The sequence below is a fragment of the Motacilla alba genome, unplaced genomic scaffold, assembly GCF_015832195.1.
Source record: "Motacilla alba alba isolate MOTALB_02 unplaced genomic scaffold, Motacilla_alba_V1.0_pri HiC_scaffold_35, whole genome shotgun sequence".
Taxonomy (NCBI): domain Eukaryota; kingdom Metazoa; phylum Chordata; class Aves; order Passeriformes; family Motacillidae; genus Motacilla; species Motacilla alba.
In genome coordinates this window covers 1,036,639-1,058,090 of record NW_024037447.1, presented here as the reverse complement: position 1 = coordinate 1,058,090, position 21,452 = coordinate 1,036,639, and the positions used below count along the sequence as shown (strand labels likewise).

At 51.1% G+C, this 21,452-nt stretch overlaps 1 protein-coding gene and 2 long non-coding RNA genes across 3 annotated transcripts; all 3 read left to right on the top strand.

Annotated features, from left to right (window-relative positions):
• LOC119696779 lies at window positions 1-9,694 on the top strand. Its single transcript, XR_005255645.1, has 5 exons — window positions 1-43; window positions 1,597-1,671; window positions 3,423-3,456; window positions 5,749-5,774; window positions 8,976-9,694. It is a non-coding gene; the product is annotated as an uncharacterized LOC119696779 (long non-coding RNA).
• A 3,967-nt stretch (window positions 9,695-13,661) lies between these two features.
• Window positions 13,662-21,452, top strand: PSENEN (presenilin enhancer, gamma-secretase subunit). Its single transcript, XM_038126617.1, has 4 exons — window positions 13,662-13,799; window positions 14,668-14,728; window positions 17,313-17,417; window positions 21,278-21,452. The coding sequence occupies exons 2-4, from the start codon at window positions 14,668-14,670 to the stop codon at window positions 21,415-21,417; spliced, it is 306 nt and encodes a 101-aa protein (XP_037982545.1). The 5' UTR covers window positions 13,662-13,799; the 3' UTR covers window positions 21,418-21,452.
• On the top strand, window positions 16,577-17,261 carry LOC119696783. The gene is made up of 3 exons (XR_005255649.1): window positions 16,577-16,627; window positions 16,936-17,039; window positions 17,083-17,261. It is a non-coding gene; the product is annotated as an uncharacterized LOC119696783 (long non-coding RNA).

Genomic DNA, 21,452 nt, shown 5'->3' with positions numbered 1-21,452 from the left:
TCCTTTGCAGAGGCAGCGCGGGCGCGGGAGCCCTTCCACTACGGTCAGCGGGGCCGGCGGCTTCGGGGGATTTTTGGGGAATTTGGGGCTGATTTTGGGGAATTTTGGGGGATTTTGGGCTGATTTTGGGGTGAATTCAGGGCTTTTGGGGTCATTTCCCGGTGATTTTTGACGGATTTTGGTGAATTTCGGGGCTTTTTGGGGGGATTTGGGGGCTTTTGGGGTGATTTTTTGGGTTTTGGGGTCCCCAGGGATTTTGGGGGAGCGGAGATTTGATTTTTGGGGTACTTTGGGCTGATTTTGGGGTGAATTCGGGGCTTTTGGGGTCATTTCCTGGTGATTTTTGACGGATTTTGGTGAATTTGGGGGCTTTTTGGGGGATTTTGGGGTGATTTTTTGGGGTTTTGGGGACTCCGGGGGATTTTGGGGGGCGGGGGGTTCATTTTTAGGGCTTTGGAGGTGATTTGGGGGTGATTTGGAGGTGATTTTGGGGTGAATTCGGGGCTTTTGGGGTCATTTCCTGGTGATTTTTGACCGATTTTGGTGAATTTTGGGGCTGTTTTGGGGGGATTTGGGGCTTTTGGGGTGCAGTTTTGGGGGTTTTGGGTCCCCGGGGGTTCTGAGGGGCGGGGATTTGATTTTTGGGGCACTTTGGAGTGATTTTGGGGTGATTTCGGGGCTTTTGGGGTGATTTCGTGCTGATTTTTGACCGATTTTGGTGATTTTTGGGGCTTTTTTGGGGTGATTTTGGGGCTTTTGGGGTGATTTTTTGGGTTTTGGGGTCCCCAGGGATTTTGGGGGAGCGGAGATTTTATTTTTGGGGTATTTTGGGGTGATTTTGGGGTGAATTCGGGGCTTTTGGGGTCATTTCCTGGTGATTTTTGACGGATTTTGGTGAATTTTGGGGCTTTTGGGGGGGATTTTGGGGTGATTTTTTGGGGTTTTGGGGTCTCCGGGGGATTTTGGGGGGCGGGGAGTTCATTTTTAGGGCTTTGGAGGTGATTTGGGGGTGATTTGGGGGTGATTTTGGGGTGAATTCGGGGCTTTTGGGGTGATTTCGTGCTGAGTTTTGACCGATTTTGGTGATTTTTGGGGCTTTTTGGGGTGATTTTGGGGCTTTTGGGGTGCATTTTAGGGGTTTTGGGGTCCCCTGGGTTTTGGGGCAGGGGGGATTTGTTTTTCGGGGTACTTTGGGGTGATTTTGGGGTGAATTTGAGGCTTTTGGGGTCATTTCCTGGTGATTTTTGACCGATTTTGGTGAATTTTGGGGCTTTTTTGGGGGGATTTTGGGGCTTTTTTTTGGGATTTTGGGGCTTTTGGGGTGATTTTTGGGGGTTTAGGGGTCCCCGGGGTTTTGGGGGGCGGGGAGTTCATTTTCAGGATACTTCGGGGTGATTTTGGGGTGAATTCGGGGCTTTTGGGGTGATATTTGACGGATTTTGGTGAATTTTGTGGCTTTTTTTGGGGATTTTGGGGCTTTTGGGGTGATTTTGGGGGGTTTTGGGGTCCCCGGGGTTTTGGGGGGCGGGGAGTTCATTCCTGGCCGTTCCGGGGGCGGTTTTTGGGTTGATTTCGGGGTTTTCCGGGGCTGCCCAGATTACGAGTCGCTGCGGCTGGCGGGGCTGATCCTGAGCATCGTCATGTTCGTGCTGGGGGTGCTGATCGCCCTCAGTGAGTCACCCCAAAAATCCCCACCCCAAAACCCCCCCCGGGACCCCAAAGATTCCCCCAAAACTGCCCTAAAAAATCCCAACCCCAAAACTCCTCCGAGACCCCCAAAATTCCCCCAAAACTGCCCTAAAAATCCCCCCCCAAACCCCCCCGGGACCCCAAAACCCCCCCGGGACCCCAAAACTCCCCCCAGGAACCCAAAGATTCCCCCAAAACTGCCCCAAAAAATCCCAACCCCAAAACCCCCCCGAGACCCCCAAAATTCCCCCAAAACTGCCCCAAAAATCTCCCCCCAAAACCCCCCCGGGACCCCAAAACCCCCCCCGGGACCCCAAAACCCCCCCGGGACCCCAAAGAATCCCCCAAAACTTCCCCAAAAAAATCCCAACCCCAAAACCCCCCCGAGACCCCCAAAATTCCCCCAAAACTGCCCCAAAATCCCCAAAAATCCCGACACCAAAAACCCCCAAAATCCCCCCAAACTGCCCCAAAATCCCCAAAAATCCTCACCCCAAAACCCCCCCGAGACCCCAAAGATTCCCCCAAAACTGCCCCAAAAATCCCAACCCCAAAACTCCTCTGAGACCCCAAAGATCCCCCAAAACTGCCCCAAAAAATCCCAACCCCAAAAACCCCCGAAATCCCCCAAAACTGCCCCAAAATCCCCAAAAATCCCAACCCCAAAAACCCCCGAAATCCCCCAAAACTGTCCCAAAAAATCCCGACCCCAAAACCCCCCCGGGACCCCAAAACCCCCCCGTGGACCCTTCCCTGCCCCCCAAAAACTCCCGACCCCAAAAACCCTTCCCAAGCCCCAAATATTCCCCAAAATCGCCCCAAAATCCCCCAAAATCCCAACCCCAAAATCCCCAAAAGTGCCCCAAAATCCCCAAAAATCCCCAAAATTCACCCAAAATTCCCCAATTTCCCCCAAACCCCCCCAGTTTCCCTCGGTTTCCCCCCGAAATTGTCCCCAAATCCCCCCAAAATTCCCCCAAAATTCCCTTAAAAATCCCCCCAAAATTCCCCCAACATTCCCCCAAAATTCCCCCCAAATTCCCCCAAAATTCCCCAAAAAAATCCCCCAAAATTTCCCGAATGTTCCCCAAAAATTCCCCCCAAAATTCCCAAAAAAATTCCCCAAAAATTCCCCCAAAATTCCCAAAAAATTTCCCCAAAATTCCCCAAAACTTCACTCAAATTCCCCCCAAAATCCAAAATGACCCCAAAACGCCCAAACCGTCCCCAAAATTCCCCCAAAATCCCCCCCAAATCCCTGAAAGTTCCCCCAAAATTCCCCCCAAATTCCCAAAGGATCCCAAAATGTCCAAAATATCCCAAAATTCCCCCAAATTCCAGCCTGGACTCCCCCCAAATCCCTAAAATTTCCCCAAAATCCCAAAAAATCCCCAAAATTCCCCAAAATCCCCCAAAATTCTCTCCCAATCTCTCCCCCCAAATTCCCAAATCCCCAAAATTCTCCCAAAATCTCCCAAAATTCCCCCCAAAATTCCCCAAATTCCCCCAAAATCCCCAAATTCCCCCAAAATTTCCCAAAATCCCTCAAAAATTCCCCAAATTTCCCTCAAAAATCCCCCCAAAAGTCCCCGAAATCTCCCAAATTCCCCCCAAATCCCCAAAGATTCCCCCAAAATCCCCCAAATTTTCCCCAAATCGCCTGAAATTCCCCCAAATTCCCCAAATCCCCCCCGGTTTTGGGGTCCCCTCCTGACCCCCAATTCTCTCCCCAGGTAAGAAATTCAAGTGCAAAAAGGCCGAGCCCAGGTGAGACCCCAAAACCCAAACCCCAAAAAGCCCAAAACCCAAAAACCCTGAAAACCCAAAAATCCAAAACCCCAAAACCTAAAACCTGGGGACCCCAAAATCCCAAAATCCTAAAAAACCCAAAATCCCCCAAACCCCCAAAATCCCAAAAACCCAAAAACCAAACCCACAAAACCTGGGGACCCAAAATCCCAAAAACCCCAAAATTTGGGGACCCAAAATCCCAAAAACTGGGGACCCCAAAACCCTAAAAAACCCAAAACCCTGAAAAACCCCAAAACCCCAACATCTGGGGACCCCAAAATCCCCAAAAAGCCAAACTTTGGGGACCCTAAAAACCCCAAAATTCCCAAAACTGGGGACCCCAAAAACCCCAAACCCCAAAACCCCAAGGCCCCGAATTTGGGGGACCCCAAAACCCCAAGGTCCTGGATTCGGGGGACCCCAAAAACCCGAATTTGGGAGACCCCAAAAGCGGGAAGCGCCCCGAATTTGGGGCACCCCAAAACCCCAAAGCCCCGAATTTGGGGTCCCCAAAAGGGGAATCGCCCCGAATTTGGGGGACCCCAAAACCCCAATGCCCCAAATTCGGGGGTCCCCAAAACCCCAAGGCCCCGAATTTGGGGTCCCCAAAGCGGGAATTGCCCTGGATTCGGGGGACCCCAAAATCCCAATGCCCTGAATTTGGGGGACCCCAAAACCCCAAGGCCCCGAATTTGGGGTCCCCAAAAGGGGAATCGCCCCAAATTTGGGGACCCCGAAATCCCAATGCCCTGAATTTGGGGGACCCCAAAACCCCAAGGCCCCGAATTTGGGGACCCCAAAACCCCAATGGCCCGAATGTGGGGGACCCCAAAACCCCAAGGCCCCAAATCTGGGGTCCCCAAAATGGGAACCGCCTGGAATTTGGGGACCCCGAAATCCTAACGCCCCGAATTTGGGGACCCCAAAGCGGGAATCGCCCCGAATTTGGGGTCCCCAAAAGGGGAATCGCCCCGGATTTGGGGGACCCCAAAACCCCAAGGCCCCGAATTTGGGGTCCCCAAAATGGGAACCGCCCGGAATTTGGGGACCCCGAAATCCCAAGGGCCCGAATTTGGGGTCCCCAAAGCGGGAATTGCCCTGGATTCGGGGGACCCCAAAACCCCAAGGCCCCGAAACTGGGGACCCCAAAACCCCAAGGCCCCGAATTTGGGGGACCCCAAAACCCCAAGGTCCTGGATTCGGGGGACCCCAAAACCCCGAATTTGGGAGACCCCAAAAGCGGGAACCGCCCCGAATTTGGGGCACCCCAAAACCCCAAAGCCCCGAATTTGGGGTCCCCAAAATGGGAACCGCCCGGAATTTGGGGACCCCGAAATCCCAAGGCCCCAAATTCGGGGGTCCCCAAAACCCCAGGGCCCCGAATTTGGGGTCCCCAAAAGGGGAATCGCCCCAAATTTGGGGACCCCGAAATCCCAATGCCCGGAATTCGGGGGTCCCCAAAACCCAAGGCCCCGAATTTGGGGACCCCAAAAGGGGAATCGCCCCGAATTTGGGGCACCCCAAAACCCCAAGGCCCCGAATTTGGGGTCCCCAAAGCGGGAATTGCCCTGGATTCGGGGGACCCCAAAATCCCAACGCCCCGAATTTGGGGACCCCAAAATGGGAACCGCCCGGAATTTGGGGACCCCAAAACGGGAACCGCCCCGAATTTGGGGGACCCCAAAACCCCAAGGTCCCGGATTCGGGGGACCCCAAAACCGAGAATCGCCCCAAATGCGGGGGACCCCAAAACCCCAAGGTCCCGAAACTGGGGACCCCAAAACCCCAAGGCCCCGAATTTGGGGGACCCCAAAACCCCAAAGCCCCGAATTTGGGGACCCCAAAAGGGGAATCGCCCCGAATTTGGGGTACCCCAAAACCCCAAGGCCCCGAATTTGGGGACCCCAAAAACCCGAATTTGGGAGACCCCAAAAGCGGGAACCGCCCCGAATTTGGGGCACCCCAAAACCCCAAAGCCCCGAATTTGGGGTCCCCAAAATGGGAACCGCCCGGAATTTGGGGACCCCGAAATCCCAATGCCCTGAATTTGGGTACCCCAAAACCCCAAGGCCCCGAATTCGGGGTCCCCAAAAGGGGAATCGCCCCGAATTTGGGGACCCCAAAAGGGGAATCGCCCCGAATTTGGGGACCCCAAAAGGGGAATCGCCCCGGATTTGGGGTCCCCAAAAGGGGAATCGCCCCGGATTTGGGGTCCCCAAAAGGGGAATCGCCCCGAATTTGGGGCGCTGACCCCGCGGTGTCCCGCAGCGCCCCCGAGAGCGCCAAGAGCAGCGGTGAGAGAGCGGAACGGGGATTGGGGGATTTGGGGGGGATTTGGGGGGATTTTGGGGGGATTTTGGGGGATTTTGGGGGGATTTTGGGGGGATTTTGGGGGATTTGGGGGGATTTTTGGGGAAATTTTGGGGTTTTCAGGGCAATTTCAGGGGGATTTTGGGGGGATTGTGGGGGATTCTCTGGAACTTTGGGGGATTTTGGGGGATTTTGGGGGGATATTGGGGAATTTTGGGGGGATTTTCTGGAATTTTGCGGGGATTTTGGGGAATTTTGGGGGATTCTGGGGGGATTTTGGGGAATTTGGGAGATTTTGGGGGGATTTTTGGGGAAATTTTGGGGGATTTTCAGGGTGATTTGGGGGGATTTTGGGGGATTTGGGGGATTTTTGGGGAAATTTTGGGGAAATTTTGGGGTTTTCAGGGCAATTTCAGGGGGATTTTGGGGGGATTGTGGGGGATTCTCTGGAACTTTGGGGAATTTTGGGGGATTTTGGGGGGATATTGGGGAATTTTGGGGGGATTTTCTGGAATTTGGGGGGGATTTTGGGGAATTTTGGGGGATTCTGGGGGGACTTTGGGGAATTTGGGAGATTTTGGGGGGATTTTTGGGGAAATTTTGGGGGATTTTGAGGGTGATTTGGGGGGATTTTGGGGGATTTTGGGAAATTTTGGGGGGATTTTTGGGGAAATTTTGGGGTTTTCAGGGCAATTTCAGGGGGATTTGGGGGAGATTTTTGGGGGATTTGGGGGGAATTTTGGGGGATTCTCTGGAACTTTGGGGGATTTTTGGGGGATTTTTGGGGGATATTGAGGAATTTTGGGGGGATTTTGGGGGATTCTCTGGAATTTTGGGGAGATTTTGGGGGGATTTTGGGGAGATTTTGGGGAGATTTTGGGGGAGTTGGGGGGATTAGGGGAAATTTGGGGGGATTTTCTGGAACTTTGGGGGGATTTGGGGGGAAATTTTGGGGGTTTTCAGGGCAATTTCGGGGGGATTTTGGGGGGACGTGGGGAAATTTTGGGGATTTTTTTGAATTTTGGGGATTTAGGGAGGATTTTGGGGGATTTTCTGGAATTTGGGGGCATTTCGGGAAATTTTGGGGGGATTTTTGGGGAAATTTCGGGGTTTTCAGGGCAATTTCGGGGAAATTTTGGGGAATTTTCTGGAATTTTGGGGGATTTCGTGAAATTTTGGGGGATTTTTGGGGTTTTCTGGGCAATTTAGGGGAAATTTTGGGGGGATGTGGGGGAATTCTGGGGGATTTTCTGGAATTTGGGGGGAAATTTGGGAGGTTTGGGGCATTTTGGGGGGAATTTTGGGGGTTTTTGGGGGAATTTTGGGGGATTTTCTGGAACTTTGTGGATTTTTGGGGGATTTTGGGGGGATTTTGGGAAATTTTGGGGGGATTTTTGGGAAAATTTTGCGGTTTCAGGGCAATTTTGGGGAAATTTTGGGGCATTTTCTGGAATTTGGGGGGATTCTTGTGGATTTTCTGGAATTTGGGGGGATTTCGTGAAATTTTGGGGGATTTTGGGGTTTTCAGGGCAATTTCGGGGGGAAATTTGGGGGTATGTGGGGAAATTTTGGGGATTTTTTTGAAATTTGGGGATTTTGGGGGGATTTGGGGGAATTTTGGGGTTTTCAGGGCAATTTCAGTGAAATTTTGGGGATTTTTCTGGAATTTGGGGGGATTTTTTGGGGATTTTCTGGAATTTTGGGGGATTTTTGGGGTTTCCAGGGCAACTTTGGGGAGAATTTTGGGATGTGGAGAAATTTTGGGGGATTTTCTGGGATTTTGGGGGGATTTTGGGGGACATTTTGGGGTTTTCAGGGCAATTTTGGGGGGAATTTTGGGGGATATTGGGGATTTTGGGGAATTTGGGGGATGTTTTGGGGAATTTTTGGGGTTTTTGGGGGAATTTTGGGGGATTTTCTGGAACTTTGTGGAATTTTGGGGGATTTTGGGGGGATTTTGGGGGATATTGCGAATTTTGGGGGGATTTTGGGAAATTTTGGGGGATTTTGGGGGAATTTTTTGGGGCATTTTGGGGGAATTTTGGAAATTTTGGGGGGATTTTTTGGGAAATTTTGGGCTTTCAGGGCAATTTCGGGGCAATTTCGGGGAATTTTCTGGAATTTTGGGGGATTTTTTGGGATTTTCTGGGATTTGGGGGGGTTTCGGGTAATTTTTGGGGGATTTTTGGGGTTTTCTGGGCAATTTCGGGGGGAATTTTGGGGGGATTTGGGAAAATTCTGAGGGATTTTCAGGAATTTTGGGGAAATTCTGGGGAATTTTTAGGAATTTGGGGAGATTTTGGGGGATTTGGGGTTTTTTGGGGGGATTTTGGAGAACTTTTGGGAAAATTGGGGAATTTGGGGGGAATTGGGGAAATTTGGGGGGATTTTTTTGGGGAATTTTGGGGGCATTTCGGGGAAATTTTGGGGGCAAATTTTGGGGGATTTTTTTGAATTTTGGGGGATTTTGGGGGACTTGGGGGATTTTAGAAATCCGGGGGATTTGTTTCAATTTTGGGAGGATTTGGGGCGATTTGGGGGGGATTTTTTAGGGCATTTTCAGGGGAAATTTCGGGCATTTTGGGAAGTTTTGGGGGATTCGGGGCTTTTTGGATTTTTTTTTGGTTTTGGGGGGAATTTTCGGGGATTTTAGGAATTTTTGGGGGGAAATTTGGGGAAATTCTGGGGATTTTGGGGGATTTTTTTGAGATGTGGGGGGATTTGAGGGCCAATTTTGGGGGATTTTGGGAATTCCGGGAGATTTTGGGGAATTTTGGGAGCTTTGGGAGAAATTGGGGAATTTTCGGGGGGGATTTTTGGGGGTTTGGGGGAAATTTGGGGGGATTTTTTTTAATTTGGGGGCAATTTTGGGGCGATTTCGGGAAATTTTGGGGGATTTTGGGGGGATTTGAGACCAAATTTGGAGGAATTTTTGGGAATTTGGGGGGTCTCGGGTGGGTTTGGGGTTGGAATTTGGGCCTGGGTGGAATTTGGGGTTTTTTTGTGGGATTTTGGTGCGAATTTGGGGGGATTTTGGGTTTTCGGGTTGGGAAATTTGGGGTTTTTTTGGGGGAAAAAATCGGGATTTTCTGGGGAGTCTCCCCGAATCCCGAATCTCCGCTCGGAAATCCCGAATCCCCCCAAATTTGGGGGAATTTTCGGCATTTTCGGGGCTTTCTCCGCAGCTCCCGCGGCCTCGGCGTAGCCCCGCCCCCTCCCGGAATGAAGCCCCGCCCACCCGGACTAAGCCCCGCCCACCCGGGCTAAGCCCCGCCCCCAGTGCATGAAACCCCCCCCCCAAAAAAGTTTGGGGGGAAATTTGGGGGACCCCCCCCCCCCTGCACGGAGCCAAGGACCCCCCAAAAACCCCAAAAAACCCCAAAAAACCCCAAAAAAAACCCAAAAAAACCCCAAATTTTGGGGCCCCTCCCCCACTCAACCCCCCCCAAAAATTTGGGGACCCCTCCCCCACTCACCTCACGCCCTCGGGACCCCCCCAAAATGTCGGGGGGCCCCCCCAAGATGCACTTTGACACCTGGGAGAGCCCGAAAAGGCGGGGACCCCCCCAAAAACGCACTTTGATGGCGGGGACGCCCCGAAAAATCGGGGAACCCCGAAAAAAATCACCCGGGGACCCCAAAATGATGGGGAACCCCCCCCAAAAAAATTGGGGACCCCAAAAAAATGGGGACCCCCCCAAAACGTCCCAAAATCCCGGGGGGAGCCCCGGAAATGCACTTTGAGACCCCAAATTGGGGACACCCGAAAAAGGGACCCCAAAATTGGGGGGACCCCGAAAATGGGGGGGAGGGGAGGTTTGGGGGGCCCCCCCGGAGTTTTGGGGTCCCCCCCAAATGTTGGGGTCCCCCCGCGGTGAAATAAAGGAGAGGTTTGGAGACGGCCGCTGGGGGGCGCTGTGTGTCTGTGGGGAAGCCCAAAAATCCCCAAAATTCCCCCAAAAAATCCCCCCAAAAATCCTCCCAAAATTCCCAAAAAATCACCCAAAAAATCCCCCCAAACATCCCCAAAAATCCTCCCAAAATTCCAAAAAAATCACCCCAAAAATCCCCCCAAAATTCCCAAAAAATCACCCCAAAAATCCCCCCAAAATTCCCAAAAAATCCCCCCAAAAATCCCCAAAAATCCCCCCAAAATTCCCAAAAAATCGCACTAAAATTCCTCAAAATCCCCACAAAAATCCCCCAAAATTCCCAAAATATCGCCCCAAAATTCCCAAACATTCCCCCAAAAATCCCCCCAAAATTCCCAAAAATCCCCCCAAAATTCCCCCAAAAAATCCTCCCAAAAAATCCCCCCAAAAATCCCCAAAAATCCCCCCAAAATTCCCCAAAACTCCCCAAAATCCCCCCAAAAATCCCCCTAAAATTCCGAAAAAATCGCCCCCAAATATCCCCAAAAATCCCCCAAAATTCTCTAAAACTTCCAAAAAATCCCCAAAAAAATCCTCCAAAGATCCCCCAAAAACTCCCCAAAATTCCCCCGAAATTCCCCAAAAACATCCCCAAAAAATCCCCCAAATCCCCACAAAATTCCCTAAAATTCCCAAAAATCCCCCAAAAAATCCCCCAAAATCCCAAAAATTCCGCCAAAAAATTCCACAATCAATCCCCCCCAAAATCCCAAAAAATCCACAAAAAAATCCCAAAATTCCCCCCAAAAATCCCCCAAAATTCCCCAAAATTTACAAAAAATCCCTGAAGAAATCCTCAAAAAATCCCCCCCAAAATCCCCCCAAAATCGCCAAAAAATCTCAAAAAATCCCCCTAAAATCTCCCCCAGAAATCCCAAAAAATCCCCCAAAAATCGCCCCAAAATTCCCAAAAAATCGCCCCAAAAATCCCCAAAAAATCCCCAAAATATCCTCAAAAATCCCCCCAAAAATCCCAAAAATTGCCCCTAAAAATCCTCCAAAAAATCCCCCAAAAAACCCCAAAAAATCCCCCAAAAAATCCCCGAAAATCCCAACAATTCCCCCAAAATCGCCAAAAAAACCTCAAAACATCCCCCTAAAATTCCCCAAAATTTCCTCCCAGAAATCCCAAAAAATCCCCAAAAAATCCCCAAAACATCCCCAAAAATCCACCCCAAATTTGCCCCAAATTCCCCCAAAATTCCCCAAAAATCCCAAAAATCTCCCCCAAAATTTCCCCAAAAATCCCCCAAAAATCCCCCAAATTCCTCCAAAAATCAAAAAAATCCCCCCCAAAACTCCAAACAACCCCAAAAAATTCCCCCAAAATTTGCCTGAAATACAAAAAAATTCCAAAATTCCCCAAAAAAATCAGAAAAAATCCCCAAAAATCCCCACAACATCCCCAAAAATCCCAAAAATTTCCCCTAAAAACTCTCCGAAAAATCCCCCAAAAAATCCCCCCATAATCCCCCCAAAAATTCCCCCAAAAATCCAAAAAATTTCCCCAAAAAATCCCAAATAATTTAAAAAATCCCCCAAAAATCCCCCAAAATTCCCCAAAATCCCATCAAAATTCCCCCGATATTCCCCCAAAAATCCCAAAAAATCCCCCAAAATTCCCAAAAATCCCCCAAAAAATCCCCCGAAAAAAAATCCCAAAAAATAAAATAAAAAAATCCACCAAAAATCCCCCTCCAAAATCCCCAAAAAATCCCCAAAATTCCCCAAAATTCCTCAAAAATTTCCCCAAAAATCCCAAAAAAATCCCAAAAATTCTCCCAAAGAATCCCCAAAAAATCCCCCCAAAAATAAAAAAAAATCCCAAAAAATCCTCCCAAAATCCAAAAAAATCCCCCAAAATCCCCCAAAAATTCACCCCAAATTCCTCCAAAATTCCCAAAAATCCCCCCAAAAATCCCCAAAAATAGAAAAGTCCCCAAAAATCCCCCCAAAATCCCAAAAATCCCCCCAAAATTCCCAAAAAATCCCCCAAAATTCCCAAAAAATCCCCCAAAATTCTCAAAAATTCCCCAAAATCCCCCCAAAAAATCTTACAAAAATTCAAAAAAAATCCTAAAAAAATCCCCCAAAAATCCCCAAAACATCCCCCAAAATTCCCCCCAAATTCCCAAAAAATCCCTCAAAAATCCTCCCCAAATCCCCCCAAAATCACAAAAAATCCTCTTAAAATTCGCCCCAAATTCCTCCAAAATTCCCCCAAAATCCCCAAATTCCGCCTGAGACCCCCAAAAATGCCCCCGAAAGCCCAAAATCCCCCAAAATCCCCCCCCAAAATTCCCAAATCCCAACCCAGGAGCCCCAAATTCCAAAAAAATCCCAAAATTCCCCCAAAAGTCCCCAAAATTTCCCCCAAATTCCCAAATCCCAACCCAGGAGCCCCAAATTCCAAAAAAATCCCAAAATTCCCCCAAATTCCCCCGAATTGCCCAAAATCCCAACCCAGGACCCCCAAATTCCAAAAAAAATCCCCAAAATTCCCCAAAATTCCCCCAAATTCCCCCGAATTTCCCCAAAATTCCCCAAATTCCCCCGAATTTCCCCAAAATTCCCAAAATCCCGACCCAGGGACCCCCAAAATCGCCCAAATCCCCCCAAATTCCCCCCGGGACCCCCAAAATCCCAAACCTGGGACCCCAAAATTCCCAAAATTCCACCGGAGAGCCCAAAAACTTCCACCGAAATTCCCGAAATTCTGACCCGCGACCCCCAAAATTCCCCAAATCCCCCAAATCCCAACCCTGGAACCCCAAAATTCCGCCCGGGACCCCCAAAATTCCGACCCGGGACCCCAAAATCCCCAAAAAAACCCCAAAATTCCGACCCGAGACCCCAAAATTCCAACCCGGGACCCCAAAATTCCAACCTGGGACCCCAAAAATCCCCCCGAAACCCCAAAATTTCCACCTGGGACCCCTAAATTCCAACCTGGGACCCCAAAATCCCCCCCAAAACCCCAAAATCCCACCCGGGACCCCCAAAATTCCGACCTGGGACCCCCAAAATCCCCCCAAATCCCAACCCTGGAACACCCAAAATCCCCGAATTCCGACCCGGAACCCCAAATCCCTCCGATACCCCCAAAATTCCGACCCGGGACCCCAAAAATCCCCCCAAAACCCCAAAATCCCACCTGGGACCCCAAAATTCCAACCTGGGACCCCAAAATCCCACCCGGGACCCCCAAAATTCCGACCTGGGACCCCCAAAATCCCCCCAAATCCCAACCCTGGAACACCCAAAATCCCCGAATTCCGACCCGGAACCCCAAATCCCTCCGATACCCCCAAAATTCCGACCCGGGACCCCAAAAATCCCCCCAAACCCCCAAAATTCCCACCTGGGAACCCCAAAATTCCCCGAAACCCCCAAAATTCCCACCCGGGACCCCAAAATTCCGACCCGAGAGCCCAAAATGCGCCCAAATCCCCCAAATCCCTTCCCAGGACCCCCAAAATTCCCAAATTCCCAATCTGGGACCCCCCAATCCCCCAAATTCCCAAAAAAAATCCCCCAAATTCCCCCAAACCCCCCCCGGGCCCCCCCCAAATCTCCGTTGGTCTCGCCCGCTCCGCAATGACGTCATAGGGGCGGGGTCTACGCCCGCCCCTCCGCCGATTGGTTGGGAGGGTCGGGCGGGCGGCGCTGATTGGTTGGCAGGGCGGGGGCGGTGCCGATCGCTCGGGAGGGGACGGGCGGTGCCGATTGGTCGGTGGGGGATGAGCTGGCGGCGCTGATTGGCTACAGGCGAGTGGGCGGGGTCTGAGAGGCGGAAGTGGCGAGCGGAATCCTCCCGGTGAGGCCCCGCTCGATCCCGGCGCGACCGGCGGCGCTCCCGGTGAAAACCAGTTCAAACCAGTTCAAACCAGTTCAAACCAGTGAAAACCAGTGAAAACCAGCGCAAACCAGTGAAAACCAGAGAAAACCAGCGCAAACCAGGCCCTTCCAGTCCGTCCCAGTTCCCCCCAGTCCCTTACAGTTCCTCCCAGTCCGTCTCAGGCCCTCCCAGTCCGGAAGTCTCGCGAGATCTGCGGAAGCGGCAGCGCCGGAGCCGCGGTGAGAACCGGGGGGAACTGGGAGAGACTGGGAGGGACTGGGATTGAACTGGGAGGGACTGGGATGGACTGGGATTGAACTGGGAGGGACTGGGATGGACTGGGAGGGACTGGGATGGACTGGGATTGAACTGGGAGGGACTGGGGGGGACTGGGATGGACTGGGATTGAACTGGGAGGGACTGGGATTGAACTGGGAGGGACTGGGGGGGACTGGGATGGACTGGGAGGGACTGGGATGGACTGGGAGGGACTGGGGGGGACTGGGAGGGACTGGGATTGAACTGGGATTGAACTGGGAGGGACTGGGAGGGACTGGGATGGACTGGGAGGGACTGGGATGGACTGGGATGAACTGGGATTGAACTGGGATGAACTGGGATTGAACTGGGATGGACTGGGAGGGACTGGGATGGACTGGGATGGACTGGGAGGGACTGGGATGGACTGGGATGAACTGGGATTGAACTGGGATGAACTGGGATTGAACTGGGATGGACTGGGAGGGACTGGGATGGGTTTGGGGGTTGCTTGGGGGGGACTGGAATTGGGAATGCGGATACTGGTCCGTACTGGTCCATATTGGTCTCTAACTGGTCCGTACTGGTCTGTACTGGTCTGTACTGGTCTGTACTGGTCTGTACTGGTCTCTAACTGGTCCATACTGGTCTGTACTGGTTTATACTGGTCTCTAACTGGTCCATACTGGTCTCTAACTGGTCCGTACTGGTTTATACTGGTTTATACTGGTCCATACCGGTCTCTAACTGGTCTGTACTGGTCTGTACTGGTCTCTGACTGGTCTCTAACTGGTTTATACTGGTCTGTACTGGTCTCTGACTGGTCCATACTGGTCTGTACTGGTGCAGATGAACCTGGAGCGCGTCTCCAACGAGGAGAAGCTGCAGCTGTGCCGCAAATACTACCTGGGTGAGTGACCACTGACCAACTGACCACTGACCACTGAGTGACCGCTGAGTGACCACTGAGTGACCACTGACCACTGACCACTGAGTGACCGCTGAGTGACCACTGAGTGACCAGAGTGACCACTGACCAACTGACCAACTGACCACTGACCACTGAGTGACCACTGAGTGACCGCTGAGTGACCACTGACCAACTGACCAACTGACCACTGACCAACTGACCACTGAGTGACCACTGACCGCTGAGTGACCACTGACCACTGAGTGACCACTGACCAACTGACCACTGAGTGACCGCTGACCAACTGACCACTGACCAACTGACCACTGAGTGACCGCTGACCAACTGACCACTGAGTGACCACTGAGTGACCACTGACCACTGAGTGACTGCTGAGTGACCACTGAGTGACCACTGACTGACCACTGAGTGACCACTGAGTGACCACTGAGTGACCGTTGACCACTGACTACTGACCACTGACCACTGAGTGACCACTGAGTGACCACTGACCACTGACTACTGACCACTGACCACTGAGTGACCACTGACCCCACTGAGTGACCACTGACCAACTGACCGCTGAGTGAGCACTGACAGTGAAATACTGCCTGGGTGAGTGACCAATGCAGTGACCAATGGACTGACCAATGCAGTGACGTGTCCGGCTGTGTCTGTACCTGTCCCAGGTGTGTCCCAGGTGTATTTACCTGTCCCAGGTGTGTCTGTACCTGTCTCCCAGGTGGTTTTCTCCTCCTCCCGTTCCTGTGGCTGGTGAACATGGTTTGGTTTGTGTGTCTGTGCCTGTCCCAGGTGTGTCTGTGCCTGTCCCAGGTGTGTCTGTGCCTGTCCCAGGTGTGTCTCAGGTGTGTCCCAGGTGTCTCTCAGGTGTGTCCCAGGTGTGTCCCAGGTGTGTCCCAGGTGTTGGCACCTGTCTCAGGCGTGTCCCAGGTGTGTCCCAGGTGTATTTACCTGTCTCAGGTGTGTCTGTACCTGTCCCAGGTGGGTTTCTGCTGCTCCCATTCCTGTGGCTGGTGAACGTGGTTTGGTTTGTGTGTCCCAGGTGTGTCCCAGGTGTTGTCACCTGTCTCAGGTGTATTTACCTGTCCCAGGTGGGTTCCTGCTCCTCCCGTTCCTGTGGCTGGTGAACGTGGTCTGGTTTGTGTGTCCCAGGTGTGTCTCAGGTGTGTCCCAGGTGTGTCCCAGGTGTGTCCCAGGTGTGTCCCAGGTGTCTCACCTGTCTCAGGTGTGTCCCAGGTGTATTTACCTGTCCCAGGTGGTTTTCTCCTCCTCCCGTTCCTGTGGCTGGTGAACGTGGTCTGGTTTGTGTGTCCCAGGTGTGTCTGTGCCTGTCCCAGGTGTGTCCCAGGCGTGTCCCAGGTGTGTCCCAGGTGTGTCCCAGGTGTGTCCCAGGTGTGTCTCAGGTGTGTCCCAGGTGTCTCACCTGTCTCAGGTGTATTTACCTGTCCCAGGTGGGTTCCTGCTGCTGCCGTTCCTGTGGCTGGTGAATGTGGTCTGGTTTGTGTGTCCCAGGTGTGTCCCAGGTGTGTCCCAGGTGTGTCCCAGGTGTCTGTACCTGTCTCAGGTGTATCTCAGGTGTGTCTCAGGTGTGTCCCAGGTGTCTCACCTGTCCCAGGTGGTTTTCTCCTCCTCCCGTTCCTGTGGCTGGTGAACGTGGTCTGGTTTGTGTGTCCCAGGTGTGTCCCAGGTGTGCCCCAGGTGTGTCTGAGCCTGTCCCAGGTGTGTCCCAGGTGTGCCCCAGGTGTGTCTGTACCTGTCTCAGGTGTGTCTCAGGTGTGTCTGTACCTGTCTCCCAGGTGGGTTCCTGCTGCTCCCGTTCCTGTGGCTGGTGAACGTGGTCTGGTTTGTGTGTCTGTACCTGTCCCAGGTGTGTCCCAGGTGTGTCCCAGGTGTGTCCCAGGTGTGTCCCAGGTGTTGTCACCTGTCCCAGCTGTGTCTCACCTGTCCCAGGTGGGTTCCTGCTGCTGCCGTTCCTGTGGCTGGTGAACGTGGTCTGGTTTGTGTGTCTGTGCCTGTCCCAGGTGTGTCCCAGGTGTGTCCCAGGTGTGTCCCAGCTGTGTCTCACCTGTCTCAGGTGTATTTACCTGTCTCAGGTGGTTTTCTCCTGCTGCCGTTCCTGTGGCTGGTGAACGTGGTCTGGTTTGTGTGTCCCAGGTGTGTCCCAGGTGTGTCTGTACCTGTCTCAGGTGTGTCCCAGGTGTGTCTCACCTGTCTCAGGTGTGTCTGTACCTGTCTCTCAGGTGGTTTTCTCCTGCTGCCGTTCCTGTGGCTGGTGAACGTGGTCTGGTTTGTGTGTCCCAGGTGTGTCTGTGCCTGTCCCAGGTGTGTCCCAGGTGTGTCTGTGCCTGTCCCAGGTGTGTCCCAGGTGTGTCCCAGGTGTGTCCCAGGTGTGTCCCAGGTGTATCTCAGGTGTATTTACCTGTCCCAGGTGGGTTCCTGCTGCTGCCGTTCCTGTGGCTGGTGAACGTGGTCTGGTTTGTGTGTCCCAGGTGTGTCCCAGGTGTGTCCCAGGTGTCTCACCTGTCTCAGGTGTGTCTCAGGTGTGTCTGTACCTGTCTCCCAGGTGGGTTCCTGCTCCTCCCGTTCCTGTGGCTGGTGAACGTGGTCTGGTTCTTCCGCGAGGCGTTCCTGGCGCCGCCCTTCGGGGAGCAGCCGCGCATCAAACGCTGTCAGTGAGGAACCGGGAACACCGGGAACGACGGGAATGACGGAAATAACGGGAATGACGGGAATGACGGGAAATAACGGGGAAAACGGGAATGACGGGGAATAACGGGGAAAACAGGGAAAAATGGGGAAATAACGGGGAATAACGGGAATGATGGGAAATAACAGGAAATAACGGGAATGACGGGGAAATAACGGGAAATAACAGGAAATAACGGGAAAAACGGGAATGACGGGAAATAACGGGAAAAACGGGGAATAACAGGGGAATAACGGGAATAATGGGGAAATAATGGGGAAAAAACGGGGAAATAACGGGGAATAACGGGAATGATGGGAAATAACGGGAAATAACGGGAAAAACGGGGAATAACGGGAATAATGGGGAAATAATGGGGAAAAAACAGGGAAAAATGGGGAAATAACGGGGAATAACGGGAATGATGGGAAATAACGGGAAATAACGGGAAAAACGGGGAATAACAGGGGAATAACGGGAAAAACGGGGAAATAATGGGGAAATAACGGGGAAATAACGGGAAAATGACAGGGGAAACAGGGAAATAACGGGGGAATAACGGGAATAACAGGAAAAATGGGGAAATAACGGGGAAATAACAGGGAAATAACAGGGAAATAACGGGAATGATGGGAAATACCGGGAAAAAGGGGGAAATAATGGGAAAATGACGGGGGAAACGGGGCAAGAACGGGGAAATAACGGGGGAAAATGGGAAATAATGGAGGAATAACGGGGAAATAATGGGGAAAACGGGGAAAAACAGGGAAAGAACGGGAAAAAGGGGGAAACAGGGAAATAACGGGGGAAACGGGGAAATAACAGGGAAAACCAGGAAAATACAGGAGAAAATAGGGAAAACGGGGAGAATAACGGGGAAACGGGGAGAATAACGGGAAAATAACGGGGAAATAACGGGGAAAATGGGGAAATAATGGGAAAATAACGGGGAAATAATGGGAAAAATAACAGGGAAATAATGGGGAAAAAACAGGAAGATAAAGGGGAGATCAGGGAAATAACGGGAAAAACGGGAAAATAGTGGGGACAATAACGGGGGAAATGGAAAAATAACGGGGGAAAGGGGGAAATAACGGGGAAATGGGGAAAAGAACAGGGAGAATAACGGGGAAAAGGGGGAAATAACGGGGGAAATGGGAAAAATAACGGGGGAAACAGGAAAAACAGAAAATGGGGAAAACGGGGAAAATGGGGGAAATAACGGGGGAAAGGGGGAAATAACGGGGAAATGGGGACAATAACGGGGAAATGGGAAAAATAACGGGAAAACCAGGGAAAATAACGGGGAAAATAATGGGGAAAATAACAGGGGAAACGGGAAAAACAGGAAAAACGATGGGGAAATGGGAAAAATGGGGAAAATAACGGGGAAAATGGGGAACATAATGGGGAAAACGGGGGAAAACGGAGAAAATAACGGGGAAAACGGGAAACGGGGAAAATGGGGAAAAATGGGCAATTCTGGGAAAAATGGGGAAAAAGATGAAAAGGCGGGGAAAACAGGAAAAACCTGGGAATTCTGGGGAAACAGGGAAAACAGGAAAAGCGGGGAAAATGGGGAAACTGAACTCTGGGAAAAATGGGAAACACTGGGAAAACCCTGGGAATTCTGGGGAAACGGGGAAAACTGGGAAAAACAGGGAAAAAATGGGGAAAACCGGGGGAAAATGGGGGAAAATGGAGAATCTGAATTCTGGGGAAAATGGGAAAACTTGGAAAACCCTGGGAATTCTGGGGAAAATTGGGGGAAAACTGGGGGGAAAATGGGGAAACTGAATTCGGGGGAAAATGGGAAAAACTGGGAAAACCCTGGGAATTCTGGGGAAACAGGGAAAACGGGGAAAACCAGGGAAAACATGGGGAAAACCGGGGGAAAATGGAGAAACCGAATTCTGGGAAAAATGGGAAAAACCCCGGGAATTCTGGGAAAAACGGGGAAAACTAAAATTGGGGAATCTGGGGCCATTCCAGGGGGATTTGGGCAGTTCAGGATTTTGGGGATTCTGGAGATCGGGGGAGTTCGGGAATTCCGGAAAATTCCGCGGAGTTCAGGAAGCAGGGAGGGGCCGGGGGAGTTTTGGGGTTCAAGGGGAATTTCAGGATTTTGGGGAATTTCGGGATTTTGGGGGGGTTTGGGAGATTTGGGGTGAAATTTGCTGGGTTTGGGCTCTTTTGGGGTGATTTTGGGGTGATTTTGGGAGTTTGGGGGCAATTTTGGGGTGATTTTGTCCATTTTTGGGTGAGATTCCAGGGCTGATTTTGGGGAAGTTTTGGGTGATTTTGGGGCTGATTGTTGGACCTATTTTGTCCATTTTGGGGTGTGGGTTTTGGCCCAGTTTTGGCCCATTTCGGGCTGAATTTGGGGTAATTTTGGGCTGATTTTTGGCCCAGTCTTGGGATGATTTTTGGCACAACTTTGGCCAATTTTGGGCTGAATTTGGGGTAATTTTGGGCTGATTTTGGCTGATTTGGGGCCGTTTGGGATGATTTTAGGGCATTTTTGGGTGAATTTTGGGCTGGTTTTGGGTCAGTTTTAGGCTGATTTTTGGGTGATTTTGGGGTGATTTTGGGTCAGGTTTGGGTCTGAATTTGGGGAGGTTTTTGGGGCAGTTTTCGGTGATTTTGGCCCATTTGGGGGTGATTTTGGAGCTGATTTTGGCCAGTTCTTGGGGTGATTTTTGGGAAATGTTGGGAGCTGATTTTTGGGCCAATTTTGGCCATTTTGGGGGGGATTTTGGGGCAGTTTTGGGGAATTTTTGGGCTGATTTTTGGGTGGTTTTCGGGCAGTTTTAGCTCTGACATTGGGGTGATTTTGGGCTGATTTTGGCCAGGTTTGAGTTCATTTTTGGCTCTGATTTTGGGTGATTTTGGTCTGATTTTGGGTCGGTTTTTGGCCGTGATTTTGGTCAGATTTTGTGTGATTTTGGGTCGCTTTTGACTCTGATTTTGTGTGATTTTTTGGGTCGGTTTTTGGCTCTGATTTTGGGTGACTTTTGGGGCTGATTCTGGGTTGATTTTGGTCTGATTTTGGGTGATTTTTGAGTCAGTTTTGGCTCTCACATTGGGCTGGTTTTGGGCTAATTTTGTGTGATTTTGGCTCTGACTTTGGGTAGGATTTTTGCTCTGATTTTGGGTGGTTTTGGTCAGATCTGGGATGATTTAGTGTGATTTTTGGGGGGATTTTGGGTGATTTTTGGTGATTTTGGTCAGATTTGGGGTGATTTTGGTCAGATTTTGTCTGACTTTGTGTGATTTTGGGTGATTTTGTCTGATTTTGGGGTGATTTTGGTCAATTTTGGGGTGATTTTGGTCAGATTTTGTCTGATTTTGGGGTGATTTTGGTCAGATTTTGTCGGATTTTGGGGTGAATTTTGGTAATTTTGGGGTGATTTTGTCTGATTTTGGGCAATTTTGGTTGATTTTGGGTGATTTTCTGTGATTTTGTCTGATTTTGGTGTGATTTTTGGTAATTTTGGGGTGATTTTGTCTGATTTTGGGGCGATTTTGTCTGATTTTGGGGTGATTTTTGGTAATTTTGGTTGATTTTGGGGTGATTTTGTCTGATTTTGGGGTGATTTTGTCTGATTTTGTGTGATTTTCTCTGATTTTGTGTGATTTTGGTTGATTTTGGGGTGATTTTTGTCTGATTTTGGGGTGATTTTGTCTGATTTTGTGTGATTTTGTCTGATTTTGTGTGATTTTGGTTGATTTTGGGGTGATTTTCTCTGTTTTTCTCCGTTTTTCTCTGTTTTTGTCTGTTTTTGTCTGTTTTTGTCCGTTTTTGTCCCATTTCGTTCTCCGCTCCCCTCCCCCCGTCCCAGACGTGCTGCGCTCGGCGCTGGGGGCGGGGCTCTGGGGGCTGGGCCTGGGCGTGTGGGTGGGGCTGTTCCAGAGCCGCCGCGGCCAATGGGGAGCCCTGGGCGACGCCCTCAGCTTCACCCAGCCAATGGGAGAGCCCTGAGCCCCGGCGGCGGCCAATGGCGGCGCGGCCAGGTG